The sequence below is a fragment of the Hydra vulgaris genome, chromosome 01, assembly GCF_038396675.1.
Source record: "Hydra vulgaris chromosome 01, alternate assembly HydraT2T_AEP".
NCBI classification, from domain to species: domain Eukaryota; kingdom Metazoa; phylum Cnidaria; class Hydrozoa; order Anthoathecata; family Hydridae; genus Hydra; species Hydra vulgaris.
This window is the reverse complement of record NC_088920.1, coordinates 6,624,511-6,642,455: the sequence shown is the minus strand read 5'-3', so window position 1 is coordinate 6,642,455 and position 17,945 is coordinate 6,624,511. Positions and strand designations below refer to the sequence as shown.

Below are 17,945 nucleotides of genomic sequence, written 5' to 3'. Positions count from 1 at the left end.
GTGCAATATTATATTTTTATCTTATTGTATCTGGATGCTTAATTCCTAAAATTTCAGTTTGTATTTTCTCAACAAAATAATAAATTTCTAAAGCTTCGCTATATTTTCCCATATTCTGCAAACAGATTGCAATATTACATTTTGTTGTTAATGTATCTGGATGCTTGATACCTAAAATATCAGTTTCTATTTTCTCAACAAAATAATAAATTTCTAAAGCTTCGTTATATTTTCCTATTTTCGTCAAACAGAATGCATTATTACTTTTTGTTATTATTGTATCTCGATGCTTGATACCTAAAATTTCAGTTTCTATTTTGTCAACAAAATAATAAATTTCTAAAGCTTCGTTATACTTTCCAGTTTTCTGCAAACTGAGTGCAATATTATATTTTGTTCTTATTGTATCTGGATGCTTGATACCTAAAGTTTCAGTTCGTATTTTCTCAACAGAATAATAAATTTCTAAAGCTTCGTTATATTTTCCCATCTCCTGCAAACAGCGTGCAATATTGCATTTTGTTCCTATTGTATCTGGATGCTTGATACCTAATATTTCAGTTTCAATTTTATCAACAAAATAATAAATTTCGAAAGCTTCGTTATATTTTCCAATATTCTGCAAACAGCGTGCAATATTATATTTTGTTCTTATTGTATCTGGATGCTTGATACCTAAAATTTCAGTTCGTATTTTCTCAACAAAATAATAAATTTCTAAAGCTTCGCTATATTTTCCCATATTCTTCAAACAGAATGCAATATTACATTTTGTAATCATTGTATCTGGATGATTGATACCTAAAACTTCAGTTTCTATTTTCTCAAAAGAATAATAAATTTCTAAGGCTTCGTTATATTTTCCCATATTCTGCAAACAGATTGCAATATTATATTTTGTTCTTATTGTATCTGGATGCTTGACACCTAATATATCAGTTCGTGTTTTCTCAACAGAATAATAAACTTCTAAAGCTTCGTTATATTTTCCCATCTCCTTCAAACAGAGTGCGATATTGTGTTTTGTTATCATTGTATCTGGATGCTGGATACCTAAAACTTTAGTTTCTATTTTCTCAAAAGAATAATAAATTTCTAAAGCTTCGTTATATTTTCCCATATTCTGCAAACAGAGTGCAATATTATATTTTGTCCTTATTGTATCTGGATGGTTAATACCTAAAATTTCAGTTCGTATTTTCTCAACAGCATAATAAATTTTTAAAGCTTTGTTATATTTTCCCATCTCCTGCAAACAGCGTGCAATATTGCATTTTGTTCCTATTGTATCTGGATGCTTGATACCTAATATTTCAGCTTTAATTTTCTCAACAAAATAATAAATTTCAAAAGCTTCGTTAAATTTTCCAATATTCTGCAAACAGCGTGCAATATTATATTTTGTTCTTATTGTATCTGGATGCTTGATACCTAAAATTTCAGTTCGTATTTTCTCAACAAAATAATAATATTCTAAAGCTTCGCTATATTTTCCCATATTCTTCAAACAGAATGCAATATTACATTTTGTAATCATTGTATCTGGATGCTTGATACCTAAAACTTCAATTTCTATTTTCTCAAAAGAATAATAAATTTCTAAGGCTTCGTTATATTTTCCCATATTTTGCAAACAGATTGCAATATTATATTTTGTTCTTATTGTATCTGGATGCTTGACACCTAATATATCAGTTCGTGTTTTCTCAACAGAATAATAAACTTCTAAAGCTTCGTTATATTTTCCCATCTCCTTTAAACAGAGTGCGATATTGTGTTTTGTTATCATTGTATCTGGATGCTGGATACCTAAAACTTTAGTTTCTATTTTCTCAAAAGAATAATAAATTTCTAAAGCTTCGTTATATTTTCCCATATTCTGCAAACAGAGTGCAATATTATATTTTGTCCTTATTGTATCTGGATGGTTAATACCTAAAATTTCAGTTCGTATTTTCTCAACAGCATAATAAATTTTTAAAGCTTCGTTATATTTTCCCATATTTTTCAAGCAGAGTGCAAAATTATATTTTGTTCTTATTGTATCGGGATGCTTGATACCTAAAATTTCAGTTCGTATTTTCTCAACAGAATAATAAATTTCTAAAGCTTCATTATATTTTCCCATATCCTGCAAACCGACTGCGATATTATGTTTTGTAGTTATTGTATCTGGATGGTTGATACCTAAAATTTCAGTTTCAATTTTCTCAACAGCATAATAAATTTCTAAAGCTTCGTTATATTTTTCCATTTTTTTTAAACAGAGTGCAATATTATATTTTGTTCTTATTGTATCTGGATGCTTGATACCTAAAATTTCAGTTTCTATTTGCTCAACAGAATAATAAATTTTTAAAGCTTCGTTATATTTTCCTATATTCTGCAAACAGCGTGCAATATTATAGTTTGTTCTTGTTGTATCTGGATGCTTGATACCAAAAATTTCAGTTCGTATTTTCTCAAGAGAATAATAAATTTCTAAAGCTTCGTTATATTTTCCTATATCCTGCAAACAGAGTGCGATATTATGTTTTGTTGTTATTGTATCTGGATGGTTGATACCTAAACTTTTAGTTCGTATTTTCTCAATAGAATATAAAATTTCTAAACCTTCGTTATATTTTCTCATCTGCTTCATACAGAGTGCGATATTATGTTTTGTTATCATTGTACTTGGATGGTTGATACCTAAAATTTCATTTTGTATTTTCTCAACAGAATAATAAATTTCTAATGCTTCGTTACATTTTACTATATCCTGCAAACAGATTGCGATATCAAGTTTTGTTATCATTGTATCTGGATGGTTGATACCTAAAATTTCTGTTTCTATTTTCTCAACAGTATAATAAATTTTTAAAGCTTCGTTATATTTTCCCATATTTTTCAAACAGGTTGCGATATTATATTTTGTTCTTATTGTACCTGGATGCTTGATACCTAAAATTTCTGTTCGTATTATTTCAACAGAATAATAAATTTCTAAAGCTTCGTTATATTTTCCCATATTCTTCAAACAGTTTGCGATATTATGTTTTGTTATCACTGTACCTGGATGCTTGATACCTAAAATTTCAGTTTCTTTTTTCTCAACAGAATAATAAATTTCTAAAGCTTCGTTATATTTACCCATATCCTGCAAACAGGTTGCGATTTTATGCTTTGTTATCATTGTATCTGGATGGTAAATATTTAAAATATCAGTCTGTATTTTCTCAACAGAATAGTAAATTTCTAAAGCTTCATTATATTTTCCCATATCCTGCAAACAGGTTGCTATGTTATGTTTTGTTATCATTGTATCTGGATGGTTGATACCTAAAATTTCAGTTTGTATTTCCTCAACAGAATAATAAATTTTTAAAGCTTCGTTATATTTTCCTATATTCTTTAAACAGAGTGCAATATTATGTTTGGTATCAAGCGTGATTTTGCTATTTTCACCATAAGTTTCTGTATTAAAACTTTGAAAAGATTTTAATATTTCGATTGCTTCTTCAAATAAACCTTTAGATACTAATAACTTTTTAATAGAAGTCGTCATGCGATGGAAAGTTTCAGAAAACTTTTTTTCGTTAGCTCGAAACATATAGATAAAATGAAAAACAAAATGATTTCCGTAATCTATGTGATCGTTTACTTCATTTAATTCAACTGTAAAATAATTTGTGATTAGATTAAGATACGTATTTGTACTTGAATTTCTCTTTTGAAAACGTTTACATGTTAACTGTGTCAGTTCATGTATTGTATACTTGTTATCATCAAAACAGTTTATTAAAGAATAACTCATTTGTAATCCAATAGCTTCATCTATTAAAGACTCATCCTTTATTTTCATTTGATTTGAGATTTTAATTATAAACTGTTTACTGATGTTTTGACCGTTGCAATGAGATAAACAGTTTAATATTTTAAATAGAAAAGGTTTAGTTTTTTCTAATTTTACTAAAACTAAGTTAATTGCTTCTATTGCAGACTTTGATTCTTCCTCATTTGGAAAGCTATTGTAGTCTAATATTACTGAGGGTTTCGATTTATATAGATTAATGTATTTTTCTATCGATATTTTATATATATTTATATATTTTATTGCCTGTGTAATTGCAAACGGATGATAACCAAGTTCTTTAATTAAGTTTGTTATATTTTCGTCGCTTTTTTTTTTAGTATTATTTTTAACATAAGCGAATGCTTCTTCTGAAGTAAAAACATTAACTAGAATTTTGTTTACATTATTCGACCATATTCTCCATTGGGAGGTAATCAACGTGAATGAATTCGCTTTATTTGAAATGTACATTGATAAATTTTTAACACTTTCATCGTCGACATTGTCAAAAATATACAAAGTCTTTTCATTTTTATAATAATTGTGAATTTTTTCCACAATCACTTTTATATCAAAATAATCTCCTTTTGAATCATGAACCTGGAATCCTAATATTTGACAATGGTTTCTTATTGAAGTTTGTAACATTCCAAATTCTGCGTCAATCCAAACAAAGTTTTGATAGAAATTATAAGATATTTCACAATATTTTCTTGCAATATGTGTCTTTCCGACCCCCGACATTCCATATAATACTAAAGTTGACTTTTTTGCATCTTGTAAAAAATAAGCTTGAATTTCATGAAGTAGTTTCTGGCGTGAAAATACATTTTCTGAAAAAGATTGAATACCTAAAAATAGACGAAAGGTTAGATATTTTATAAAAAGTTATTATTTCAATTAAAATAAATTTAATATCATAAGGTAAAAAGTTTTAACTTTCTACTAAACTTTTCTTTTTTTTTCAAATGCAGTGTGTTATTATTAAATTTAAAAAAGTTTTTATATATATAAAATTATATTAGTTTCGAAAAAACGTTAGAATAAAGTTTTTTAAAATTTGTTATACTATAACAATTTTATATTTCAAAAAGGTTTTGTAAATAAAACTTAATGTGGTGTACTTTGTGAACTTAACAACTTGAAAAACATCAATTACTCAAAATAGTATAATTTAATTTGCATTAATTTTAATTTTAAACTGAATTTTTGAATTCAAATTTTGGCCTATGAAAAAAAATTTTTTATATAGCGTGAGTTTTATCAACCTGTAATTGTAAATGTTTCGATTTCACGAAACATTTATATATATATATATATATATATATATATATATATAAATGTTTATATATATACATATATATATATATATATATATATAGATATATATATATATATATATATATATATATATATATATATATATATATATATATATATATATATATTTATATATATATATATATATATATATATAAATATATATATATATATATATATATATATACATATATATATGTATATATATAATTTTTTTATATAATATAAAAATATTATTTACAAATGCATTGTTTCTCCGCAAAACAACACTGATGAACATTATATTGGCTTAACCGAGGGCATATGGAAAAAACGTTATGCCAATCACAAACAATCTTTTAAACATAAAAAATACTCAAAAAAGGCTATGCTGTGTAAATATTATTGGCAACTAAAAGAAAAAAGTATTAATTTTAAATTAAACTGGTCTATCCTAAAAACTAGGCCTGCCTATAACAACATTTCAAAAAAATGTATACTATATTTACAAGAAAAATTTGAAATTATTACTCATTTAGATCAAGAAAATTTACTGAATAAAAAAATAAATAATACTGAATATAAAAACAAATGACCAGTCCAAATTTATCCTAATTCTGAAGATTACTTTTCATGATTTTTTAATTATCTAATGTAGTTGATGCAACTTCCTGGTTGCAAAATACTACAGTTATTACATAATTAAATATAACAATTCCCAACTTCCTGTGAAATAATTTCTCTACAATAAGAAATTTTTTTTATGTTTAGACATTCTTCCTGATGAACCTACTGATAGTGAAACACAGTGTTGAAGTAATCAAAAATTAGATAAGTGTTTTTACAAATTTATATATATATATATATATATATATATATAAATATATATATATATATATACATATATATATATATATATATATATATATATATATATATATATATATATATATATATATATAATATATATATATACATATATATATATATATATATATATATATATATATATATATATATATATATATATATATATATATATATATATACTCTTTCTGATGATCCAGCAATGGTGAAACTTCTAGTTGAAGAAAAAAGTTAGACAAAAGTTTTTTACTAATTTATAATTGCTCTGTTTTTCAAGAACATTGAGCACTCTATTTGTAAAATACACTAACATAATTTATATATATATATATATATATATATATATATATATATATATATATATATATATATATATATATATATATATATTCATTACTAATCCTAAAAACTGTGTAAATTTTTTAATTAATAAACATAATATGATGGGTATGAGTTAAACTTGAAATATTTTGGCTCCTTTAAACATTTTCGACTCCTGTGAAAAAATCAAGATAACCTCATCGAGCTGACTCGGAAAAAGTCATAAGGGATTTGAAATGGGATATGTGGTTTGAAAGCCTATGATATCAGGATCATAAAAAAGTAAAAACTAGTATAAAAATATCATATCAAAAAATATTCTATCCAAAAAATATTTTGTAATTTGGCTTAACACACAGCGATAACCATCGTATGGCTCCTAGGTCCTCTATGCGCAACCTTTTGAACAATCTGGAAATGTATTATATTCAGTTTGGAAATGAGTTTATATTGATTATATTCAGTCATATATAGTGAATACTATAAAGGGATTAATAAGATTCAGTGACTTTTTTTCACAAATTAGTTTTGGTGTGCGCATAAGATTTATCTTGAAAATTAAGGATATTATTGTTCACATAAGTCAGCTGTTCGAAAAACACAGTAATTTGATTGGTGCAATCCGTAAACACCATAACAAAAGGAAAAAACCATAAATAAAAAAAAACAATTCTAATTATTTTAAAAGTGGTTTCTCTGTGACAAGACTTAATGGTCTTCTTTGAGTGTCCGCGTTCTTTATATTTTATTTTATCCTTTATTTCTTAACAATATCTTGGTTTGTTAACTTTCCTTTTTTTTATATTATTTGTATTTGTATCATAAATATGGTAATAAAGAACAAAAAAAAAAAAAATAAGGACTTCAGTAGTGCACTTATACGATCATCTGTTCTTATTGATGCCAAGCTTTTTAACTCACAGTTTTATTAAAATGCAACAGCACTAAAGTTCAATATCTGACAAAAACAGCACAAAAGAGGTAAATGAAATAGCAGGGACACAAATGAATTACGTAGAAAAATACAGTTTTTCTTAAGATGAGGCTCAAAATACACACTGGAATCAACAGCAGGTAACTATCTTTACTTCTGTGACTTGGTTTCAAAATACGAAAAACTGTCATGCAATTGTTAATGATTTTCCTACTGATGATAAAGAAATATCATTAGTATATGTTAATAAAATAATTCAAAACCTACCAAAGGATGTTTTTGAGTTAAGAGTTTAGAAATAAGGTCCATCAAACCAATTTAAGAACAGATTTATTATATAAGCTACAAAAACTATATATGAGTGTCATCGAATGGAACTATAGTGCAACTAGTGATGGAAAGAGACCAATAGGTGGCTTAGGAGCAGTTGTTGAATTAATTGCTTCTAATCAGGTTTTAACCAGAAAGACTATTATTAACAATGCAGAAGATTTTTATCACATATTTTTAAATACCTACCACATATCAAGTAATTGTTTACCTAAATTGGGAAATTTTTAAACTTGTTCATTTTTTTAAAGTTCTTGTAAAACCTTAGCTGTATTGGGTATTTTGCTAATAATTAAAAATATACTTAGAGGTGTCAAAACGTCAATTTTTTAATGAGGCGATTGAATCGTGTTTAAAGTGGCAGTGCACGGTAAAGCGTTTAACATGGTCAATACACGAAGGAGGTGTGTATCTAGAGTATTATTTTGAGTAGGGAATTTTTTTAAATTTCTCATCATTCTTAATGATTCATTTATATTTCTTTGATCCACTTGATTGTTAAATTCTTTGTTTATTTAAATTTAAAATGGTTTTAAAAGCAAGAGTCACCTTCAACGTTGAGGTAAGTTTTCCATTTTTCTTGATCACTTATTAAACTAGTAGCCAAATCGCTGTTAAGCAAAGTATCTAGAGGTGGTAAACTATTTAAAGTTTGTTGAAAGCTGACTTCGCCTGCAATTTGATTTTCAATATTGGTGAGGTCTGCATAAATAAGAGACATTGGTAAATGATATCTTTCGATGAGTTGAGACATATCTATTTACTTTGTTTTATTAGATTGAGGGACTGTTTTTGTGTTTTCTTGTTCATCCAATTGCAATAAATTAATATAAATACCCATATCATAAGCATTTTGGGATAACACTTTTCGCAATGTTAATAAAGGAGAATCATTTAAATCGTAAGGTCAATATCTTTTCATGTTTCATAAAAATACAAATTATTTTGATAGTACAATTCTTTTTGACAATATGTATGTTTGTTTGATTGCATATTTCGTAATCATTTTGTAAAATGCGTAAAAATTCTTCGCTTTCCCAATCATTCAGAATCTGAACTGGATTCTCTTCCGCTACCTGAAGATTCCCACAATCCATAACGTTTTCTTCTTTTATTTCTTCAAGAAAAAGTGTAGCTCTTTCTCGCTTTCATTCCATTTTCTTTTCTTTATCAGAATTTCTTTTTCGTTATTTTATATTGTTTTTATCTTCTTCGTTGGGTATATTCTCCTTCTCTTGATTATAATTGTTATGATGAGATTTCAGATAATAATAATTTTTCAAATTTTGCGCTTTGATATAAGGAAAGGTTTGAAAACTAACAATTTTTTTGTTTACGCTCATGTCTTTATAATCTTGGGGCTAATTTTCCTTGAGCGTCTACTGGGATAAATACCTTTTTGTTCTTTACTTGTAATCTGAGTTCTTAAGCGTGCTATCGAGCAGTTTTCTTTTAAATAAAGCCAAATGATCCTGATGATAAGATGTTTCTTTATTTAACAAATCGCCTTTGACGTGATGCATATTACCTGCAGAAGGAAAATCAATTTTAAATATTTTTTCAATTTCGCTATTGTCGTCAAAAGAAATAATGCATTTGTAATGAGATACTAAATTGTTCCAACATTGACTCGATTTAGGAAGAAGGAACCAAATGAAAGACTGTAATGGTACCCACTCCGTGATGTGATCCGCTAGAACATGCGCTAGTATATTGTTGACTTTTTTAAACAAATAGCGCTTCTCATGATTAAACAAGAGTATAGTTTTTAATAATATATGATCACTGTTTTGAATACCATATTTATTTTTTGAGAAACTAAAAGCTCGCTGTATAATTAAATCTAAATTTTCTGTACTATTTACTGTTAATATGTCATAAGCTTCTAAACTATTTTTAGTTAAATTAATATTATCACGCCATGTTTTGTATTGAGATTCGCTAGGTTCTCTTATTTGTTTAACAAATAACATTTCAGCATCAGGAAATTTACCGTATTGTAATTATTCCCTCGCCAGATGGTAGGTTTTTCACTGTTCGTAGGACCTGTTATAGTTGTATTTTCAGGATACACATCTTTGGTTGGTTTAAAAATATTATGTTTGACTTAAAAATGGTTTGTTCATCTTAATTGTCGGTTCACTTGTTATTCCATTTAAATAAAAAATATGAAAACTTTTTTCAAATATGAAATATTAATCAAAAATTTGAAATGAGCTGCTCAAGATTTGGCAGACAAAGAAATGATCGAAATGAAAAAAATAAAGGTTGAAGAAGACGAAGTATAATTTTTTTTGTAAAAACTTTTTAATGAATTAAAAAAACCTGTTTCAATTTAAAAAAAACTTGTTTTTAACTTTCTATATAATTAATTTCTATATGAAGAGTTGTAAAAAAAATCTAGTTCATTTTTGAAAGTGAAAAAATCTTTAGATAGGCTACACAGCTTTCTCTCGAAAAGCAACAAAGGGTTGTAATTAATAATGAAGTATCTAAATGGCTTTCAGTTTTAAGTTGTGTACCAGGCGAAGTTTTATCGCCACTTCTATTTAACTTATTTATTAATGGCATGCTTGAACTAGTTCACAATACCTGCATGCTATTTGCAGATGACAGTAAGTTAATTGCTGTAATTAAAAACCAGAAAGATAATGAAATATTACAAGATGATCTCACTAAAATAGTTGTATGGACAAAAAATTGGAGCACGAAATTAAATTACGAAAAGTGGAAAATTATGAAGGTGGACAGTACCAAATCAAAAAAGATAATTGACCAAATAAATCAAGCTACCCGCTTATGTATAACAACCCACGATGGAATAATCATCAAATTAAATGAAATTAAAACAGGAACGGGACCTAGGTATTAATATAAGTAATAATCTATTCAAGTATTCAAGTCAGATTTTCAAAGTATTCAAGTCAACTTTTCAAAGTTAAATTAGGAAATTTTTTTTTTTTTTTGTATAAATTTTCTTGCTTACGTACAATAAATTAAGTCAGAGTTTAAATAAAATTAATAAAGAAACATCTTTCGCCGTTTTAGTTTACATTATTTTTCTAAATTTGTTTTTTTGCACAATGATGGACTCGAGAAAACTGTTGTTTTAGGAAAAAAGGTTATTTTCAACGTTGAGTAAAAATTAGCGTTGAAATAACTTGATGTTATTTGTAGATAATGCTTATAATACTTAGTTAAAGTCTTGGCAAAATTTATTACAAGCAGTTTATTTATTGAGTGTCACTTACTTTAGTAGCAATAATGCATTTAGGGTTGGATTTAAATTTTTTTTTTCCTTTTGCACCTTTTTAGGATTACCAGTTTTACCTTTAGTGTATGCTAGCATCAGTCAATTAACTCTAATAATAAAACCAATGAAACTAGTTTTGTTATTAAAAAGAATATACAATCTAAAAAGAAAAATCACAGGCCATGTCCATTTTGTGAAGATGGTAAATTTCAAAGTGCCCTTACACGACATTTAAAGTTGTGCCACAAAGATTAGCCTGCTGTGATAAAAGCTTCACCTTTTCCTAAAAAGTAATAATAGTTATGAAAAAATTTTAATCTGTCGACCTAAAGTATAAAAATATAGCAGCGTCGGTTTTAGGCTCATCCAGGCTCATATATAAATGTATATAATATATATATATATATATATATATATATATATATATATATATATATTATATATATATATATATATATATATATATATATTATATATATATATATATATATATATATATATATAATATTAATATATATATATATATATATATCTATATATATATCTATATATCTATATATCTATATATATAGTATATATATATATATATATATATATATATATATATATATATATATATATATATATATAATATATATATAAATATATATATATATATATATATATATATATACTATATATATATAATATAATATCTATATATATATATATATATATATATATTATTTTTATAAATATATAATTTTATGTCAAATAAATGTTTCCTGTAACATAAATCGTCTGACTATTACCTAAAATCATGAAAAAAGGCCCCCAAATAGCTTTCTGCAACAAAAAAAGGTCACCCCCAAAATAAAAATTTGATTTACCATTTTTATACATTCATTTTTGACCGATGTTTTAATCTTAAGCTTAATTCTCAGCTTAATTCTATTTATTTCATTATTTTGTTATGAATTTATAAATATAACGCCACACGTTACCATGGCAACGAAACGGCCGTGTGCCGGCAAATACTTGGAATTGTTATGTGATGACGTCATTGTGTTACCACGGTGATATAGACGACTGTAACAGACTGTAGAAGATTATAGAACTTAGTAGAACATTCTGGAAGCTCTAAATAATTATATAAGCGAGCTGCTGTCAGAGCTCAGTGTTGATAATGTGAATAGTTCTATGAAGTACTCTGCGTGTAACTGAGCTAATAAGGAACTACTGTAGCGAACTAAAGACGCTGTAAGTGTACGAAGTATAAGTAGTTGTAGCATTATCGTTAGGATACGGACTGGATTATCGAACTGTTATCAACATTGACTGGATTATCGAACTATAATTGGATTACTATACAGTTAAAGTATTTTATTAATTAAACGACTTTATTAAACGGATATTTACGCTCAGCTATCCGTAAAGTCGTAACAATATTATATGATGTCTCACAAGAAAAGTCATACCACAGTAACAAAGAACAAGAAGACTTGGACTAAAAATTTGGTGAGATTTCAAGAGTCACACAGAAGAAGAGGAAGCGTGGCTGTAGAAGAACATTCACTCGATGAAAAATCCAGAATACCACTTCAATTGCAGATCGTAGGAAGATACCAGTTTCTCGGAGCATATGTTAAAGGAAGAAAAGAACGAATAGACCAAATTTCTAAGGAAATTACAAAATTGTGGGACAATAAACTGAATTTTCCACGTGTGTCTGATCAAGTGATAAGAGCAAAGCTTATGAAGGTGCTGAAGGTCTATGATGAATGTGTCAAGCGTGTAAAATATGATGTTCTCAATGAATTATTTGACATCACGAAAGTGAATGGCCAGTGGTTATCCTCGGAAGATAAACGTCTATACCACCTACAAAAAGAAAGTAAAGGACAGGTGGGGTACTCAACAGGACAAGTGGCAAGTAAAGAAACCATTCACCCTTCCAAGAGAAGGAAAGTCCAGTCTGGAACAGCAATACCTTCCACATCACAAGTCATGTCTACCACAGACAGTGGTACTGAATCTGAAAACTGCAAAAGTAAGAGTGAAGATGATGAAGACGACGAAGGTGATAAAGACGATGAAGAGGAACATCAGAAAAAAAAAAGAAAGCACTCAAAAGTAAATTTGCTGTAAGTATGGTTACATCAAGTGGAGTTTCCACAAAGAATTCTGCTAAAAGATGAAATGTATTATCACAACAAGGTATTGATATTCCAACTCCAAGTCAATCATCAGCACTTTACAAGTCCATATTCAAAGAGGCAGGTAAATTAAAAAAAGAAATGATACAACAACTTAAAATGGAACAGTGGTCCTTACACTTTGACGGCAAACGAATAGATGATAAGGAATATCAGGTAGTTGTACTTCAGAATGAAAGAACTGACGTGAAACTTGATGCACTGCGTTTAAAAGATGGCAAAGCTGAAACTGTTGCTGAAAAAATTGCCAAACTTATTGATGAATACAATTTGTGGAATTCAATTAAGATGATCATTACTGATACAACAAACGTCAATACTGGGAAGAGAAATGGAGTTGTTGTGAAGTTGCAACGTATGTTTAAATTAAAGGGTGTCACAATACCACAATTTATCGGTTGTCAGCATCACGTACTAGACAGGATTTTCCGTCTGGTGATGGACGAAGAACTTGGGGGTGATACCAAATCTCCAAACATTGAATACCCATTTGTGTCTGAACTGTTGAATAAGTATGATGAACTGAAGGATAAGTTTGTGAATGGAACTGTAGAAATTCTTGATAAATCAGGGTGGAGAGACGATATGAAGTTTTTGTACCATTTAACAAGAGTGTTTAGGTTCTATGAAGAACAAAGAAACTTCCCTCTGATTCACTTTCAGAACATTCCTAATATGAGCAATGCCAGATGGAACTCAAGAGCCATTCTCGCCATTCTGGCGTTCATTCTTATGCCTGAAGCGAGAAAGAATTTGGAGAAGGTTTGCAGGTTCATTTCATATGAGTGGGCAGAACATTTGTTTAGTAGTCAAAAGTACAATGACAATGACTTCAAGAATTTATTTGATATATTGAAGCCTTACAAAAAGGCATTGCAGTCATTCAAAAATCACTGGAAGAAAGAGCCATCCGTCATCGACATACCACGAAGTAATCAGATAGCTGAACGTGCAATCAAGGTGATGCAAGACCTGTATGCTTCCTGCAGAAAGAAAGACAAACTGCAACTTCGATTCATTCTAAGTAATAAGCGCTAGACTCTTTATGAGACGTGAGCATCATGTGACCCATGTACTAAACACAGTAGGCCTATAGACACAGACAGTTATGTATATTGTTGTACTAGACGCTTTGATACTGTTAATTTTGTAATACTTGTATAATTATATATCACATAATGTTTTTTGTTATATCACAGTACATGTTGCATAAATAAATAAAATAACAACAGGAGTATGACTCTTATAACATCTTCAGCCTTTAATATTCATTTACTGTACAAAAGTGTACCTATTGAAAATTCGATTTTTTTGGTTTTGGGGGTGACCTTTTTTCAAAATATGTCAAAATGAAACATCTATTCGTTCTTTTTTACATAAAAGTTCATTGAATTACGATACAGGCCTAGTAGGTTGCAAAAAAGTCATATCCCTAATATATATATATATATATATAACTATATATATATATATATATATATATATATATATATATATATATATATATATATAACTATATATATATATATATATATATATATATATATATATATATATATATATATATATATATATATATATATTAATATCGTAAATCGTGACAATGGTAAATTAGGGATGACACGCCATTCGAGACCACTTTATTTTAAACTAAACAAGTCTTCATCTGCTACATTGCAATTACATAATTTTTGTTTTTAGTTTTTATGAATTTTGTGTAACAGTTTTTTTTATTTTGATAATGGCTTATACTATATAAGGCAAAATATCACTATCAAATAATAAAAATAATATATAACCAAGCATGTCTTTTAACGTACTAATGCCAAATTAAATTTATATAAGTTTAAATAGTATAAACAATATTAAATTTCTTAAAGTTTAAACTTAATTTTTTTCAGCTAATCGTTACAGCAATAATCTAGATCTTAGTATATTAATGAACGGTAATGTGCTCAATGAGTTATTTGCCCTTCATTATTTAGGATTAACTCATACTTTCAATTTTTCTAGGTAACCAGGTATCATGTCAGTAACACAAGAATGAATTTCAGTTGATGGCACAATAGATGCGTCCATTACAGTATTTATAGAAAAAAGTAAGAGTAATATATATATATATATATATATATATATATATATATATATATATATATATATATATATAATATATATATATATATATATATTATATATATGTATATTTGTATATATATATATATATTAATATATATATCTTCTTATTCCGAATTCTGTTCTTTACCTCTATAAATCTCTAATCCGTCTTTGTATGGAATACTGTTGCCATTGCTGGAGCGGATCTTCAATTGATGCCATTTTTCTTTCTAGGCAAGGTGCAAAAACAAATTGTAAACATAGTGGGACCTGCTTCTGCAGTCAACTTTCAACCATCGTCACATTGCCATAATGTTGCTTCTCTTTCTCTTTTCTGTAAACACTTTAGAAACTACTATAGAGGCTTTTGTGTTATCTACTAAAATTAATTCTTGTGTTACTCCTCATTCAATTAAATATCATCCTTTTACTGTGATTGTTCCTAAGTGATTGAAAAAAAATTTTTTAACTAGTTTTTTTCCTCAAACATTAATTCTTTGGAATTTCCTCACTTTTTAAGTATTCTGTTAATCGTTATCTTGCTTTTTAAACTTTTCTTCCAGTAACTTCCAACTCTTATAGTTGCTTGCTGCCTTGATGGAAGTAATTGTGTTAAAAAAAAAAGTTTCTGACACAACATTATCATCTTAATTTTGCTTTCTCACAATTGAGTTTTTTTTATAAATGAGAAGGCTGTTTAGGGAGATTTTCTAAGGGTCATTAAAAAAATTAAAACTATCGATTTTATTATTTGCCTACTTCTCTCGAACTTTTTAGCCATTTCTAGTTTGCGCTCATTCTAGGATCAATATAAAAAGTTAATGTTAAAGAAAAACTTTTGTTAAAAAGAAATTTATTCAAAAGTTTACCAAAAAAATATTTTTTAACTAATTTTGCCAACAGGCGATGGTTTATGGTTTATCTGACATTGTTTATGGTTTCTGACAATGCATTTATATACAGTTATAAACATTTAGTACTTTTGTATATTGGTGCTCTTGTAACAGTTTGAAAAAATGTTATTTATTTAAAACAATAAATAATAAACTATTTAATAAAAAATAAAAACATAAATTCATAAAAAAATAAAATTATCAATAAACAAAATAGTTAAACATAAAACAAACATAAAAAAGTTACTAAAATTAAATTTTTTTTCAACAAATTTTAAAAATTGTAAAACAGTGTTAAAATTTTTTTTTTATTTAAATGAAATTTAATAAAATTCAAATTTACTAATACCTAATAATAAAATAAATTTATGTACAATAAAATAAGTTTAAACAAAACATTTTTTAAAAGTAGAAAAATATATTAAGCTTATAGGCTTTTTTTTTTTTTTTACAATTAACAATCACAATAAAAATGTTTTTTACAACAATTACTACTTTATGTTTTCTGCATAAATTATTTAAAAATACTGCTTTAATAATTTTAAAATTTAATTTTAAAATATGAAAAAAGTTTTGCCATAACATAAATGGCTTAGCGCATAGCTGAAGTTGCCATTTTCCTTGTTTTCCTTAATTTTAAATCTATTAGTTTTAAAATGACAGTCTTCCTGAAATCTTTAACAAATGGGCTAATTTATAGTTAGAAATTCTAATCACTGTTTTAAAACCTGATTCTGAGTCACCTGATTTGAAAATAACAATATTCATAATGACTTCATAACATTTAATAAAAATAACAATATTCATTATGACTTCATAATATTTAATAAAAATAACAATATTCTATCTATTCAAAATAATAAATTAGATAAAGTAATAAAGTAAATTTAAATTCACTAAAATTATAAATTCCAAATTTTGTAAAAATTAAAAAAGTAATAGATTAAATAGTGAAAGTAAAATTTTATTTTTATTTAAACTTTCATTTTTAAATCAAAATTTTTTTGATTTAAAAACTCTAAACTTGTAACCTTTTTTAATAAATTTATATTTGTTATTCTTTATTATTAATAAAATATAATGTTTTAAATATTTATTTTATTGATTGAGATTACTCACTATTTTTTACATTTTTTTTTTCACAAGACAATCAACTTTATTTAAAAAAAGTTTTTGCTCAGACCTAACAAACAAAATTATTTGAAACAAAATTATTAAATAGTATTAGAAACAATAAATCAATCTGTAGCAATTTTTCAAATTTTGTATTTCTAGTATTTTATTTGTATTATTTATTTTGATTAGTATTATTATTTAGTATTTTTCTGAACTATGCTTATTTGTTTATTTGTTTGTATATTTATATATTAGATATTTCATAAATTATATTTTGTTCTTAATAGTCTTTTAAAACTGAATTAAATTTTTTTTGTTACTCTTTTATAACTAAAAAGTTGCTTTAAACAACTTTAATTTCATACTTTAAACTGAATAAGTCAAATTTCATATTTCAGTATTAAATAACCAAATTTCATACTTTAGAACTTGATAACTCAAATTTTATAATCCAGAACTTGATGACTTAAATGTTAGACTTCAAAACTTGATAACTAAAATTTTATACTTTTGTAGTTAAGAAGAATCAATGTTATTCAAAAATCAGACATACCATATGTTATATAACACTCTAATTGACAAACCTACAAAGATTGTTAATACAATGATGTTCAATTAATGTCCTTTAATGTATTTAATAAATATTTACATAAATTTCCAAAAACTAATCTTATATATATATATATAAATTTATATATTTGTTACTATAATCCAAGTTTTTATAAGCAACTTATTGAATATAAAATACTAAAACCAAAACTATTTTTAAATTAAAAAATTGGATAAC

The 17,945-nt window shown here is 26.2% G+C and overlaps 1 protein-coding gene across 1 annotated transcript; it reads right to left on the bottom strand.

Annotated features, from left to right (window-relative positions):
• Positions 1-16: 16 nt before the first annotated feature.
• LOC136074021 (uncharacterized) lies at positions 17-8,340 on the bottom strand. Its single transcript, XM_065786318.1, has 2 exons — positions 8,136-8,340; positions 17-4,686 (listed from the first exon to the last, which is right to left on the bottom strand). Exons 1-2 carry the CDS (start codon positions 8,338-8,340, stop codon positions 17-19), a joined length of 4,875 nt encoding a protein of 1,624 aa, XP_065642390.1.
• Positions 8,341-17,945: the final 9,605 nt, after the last annotated feature.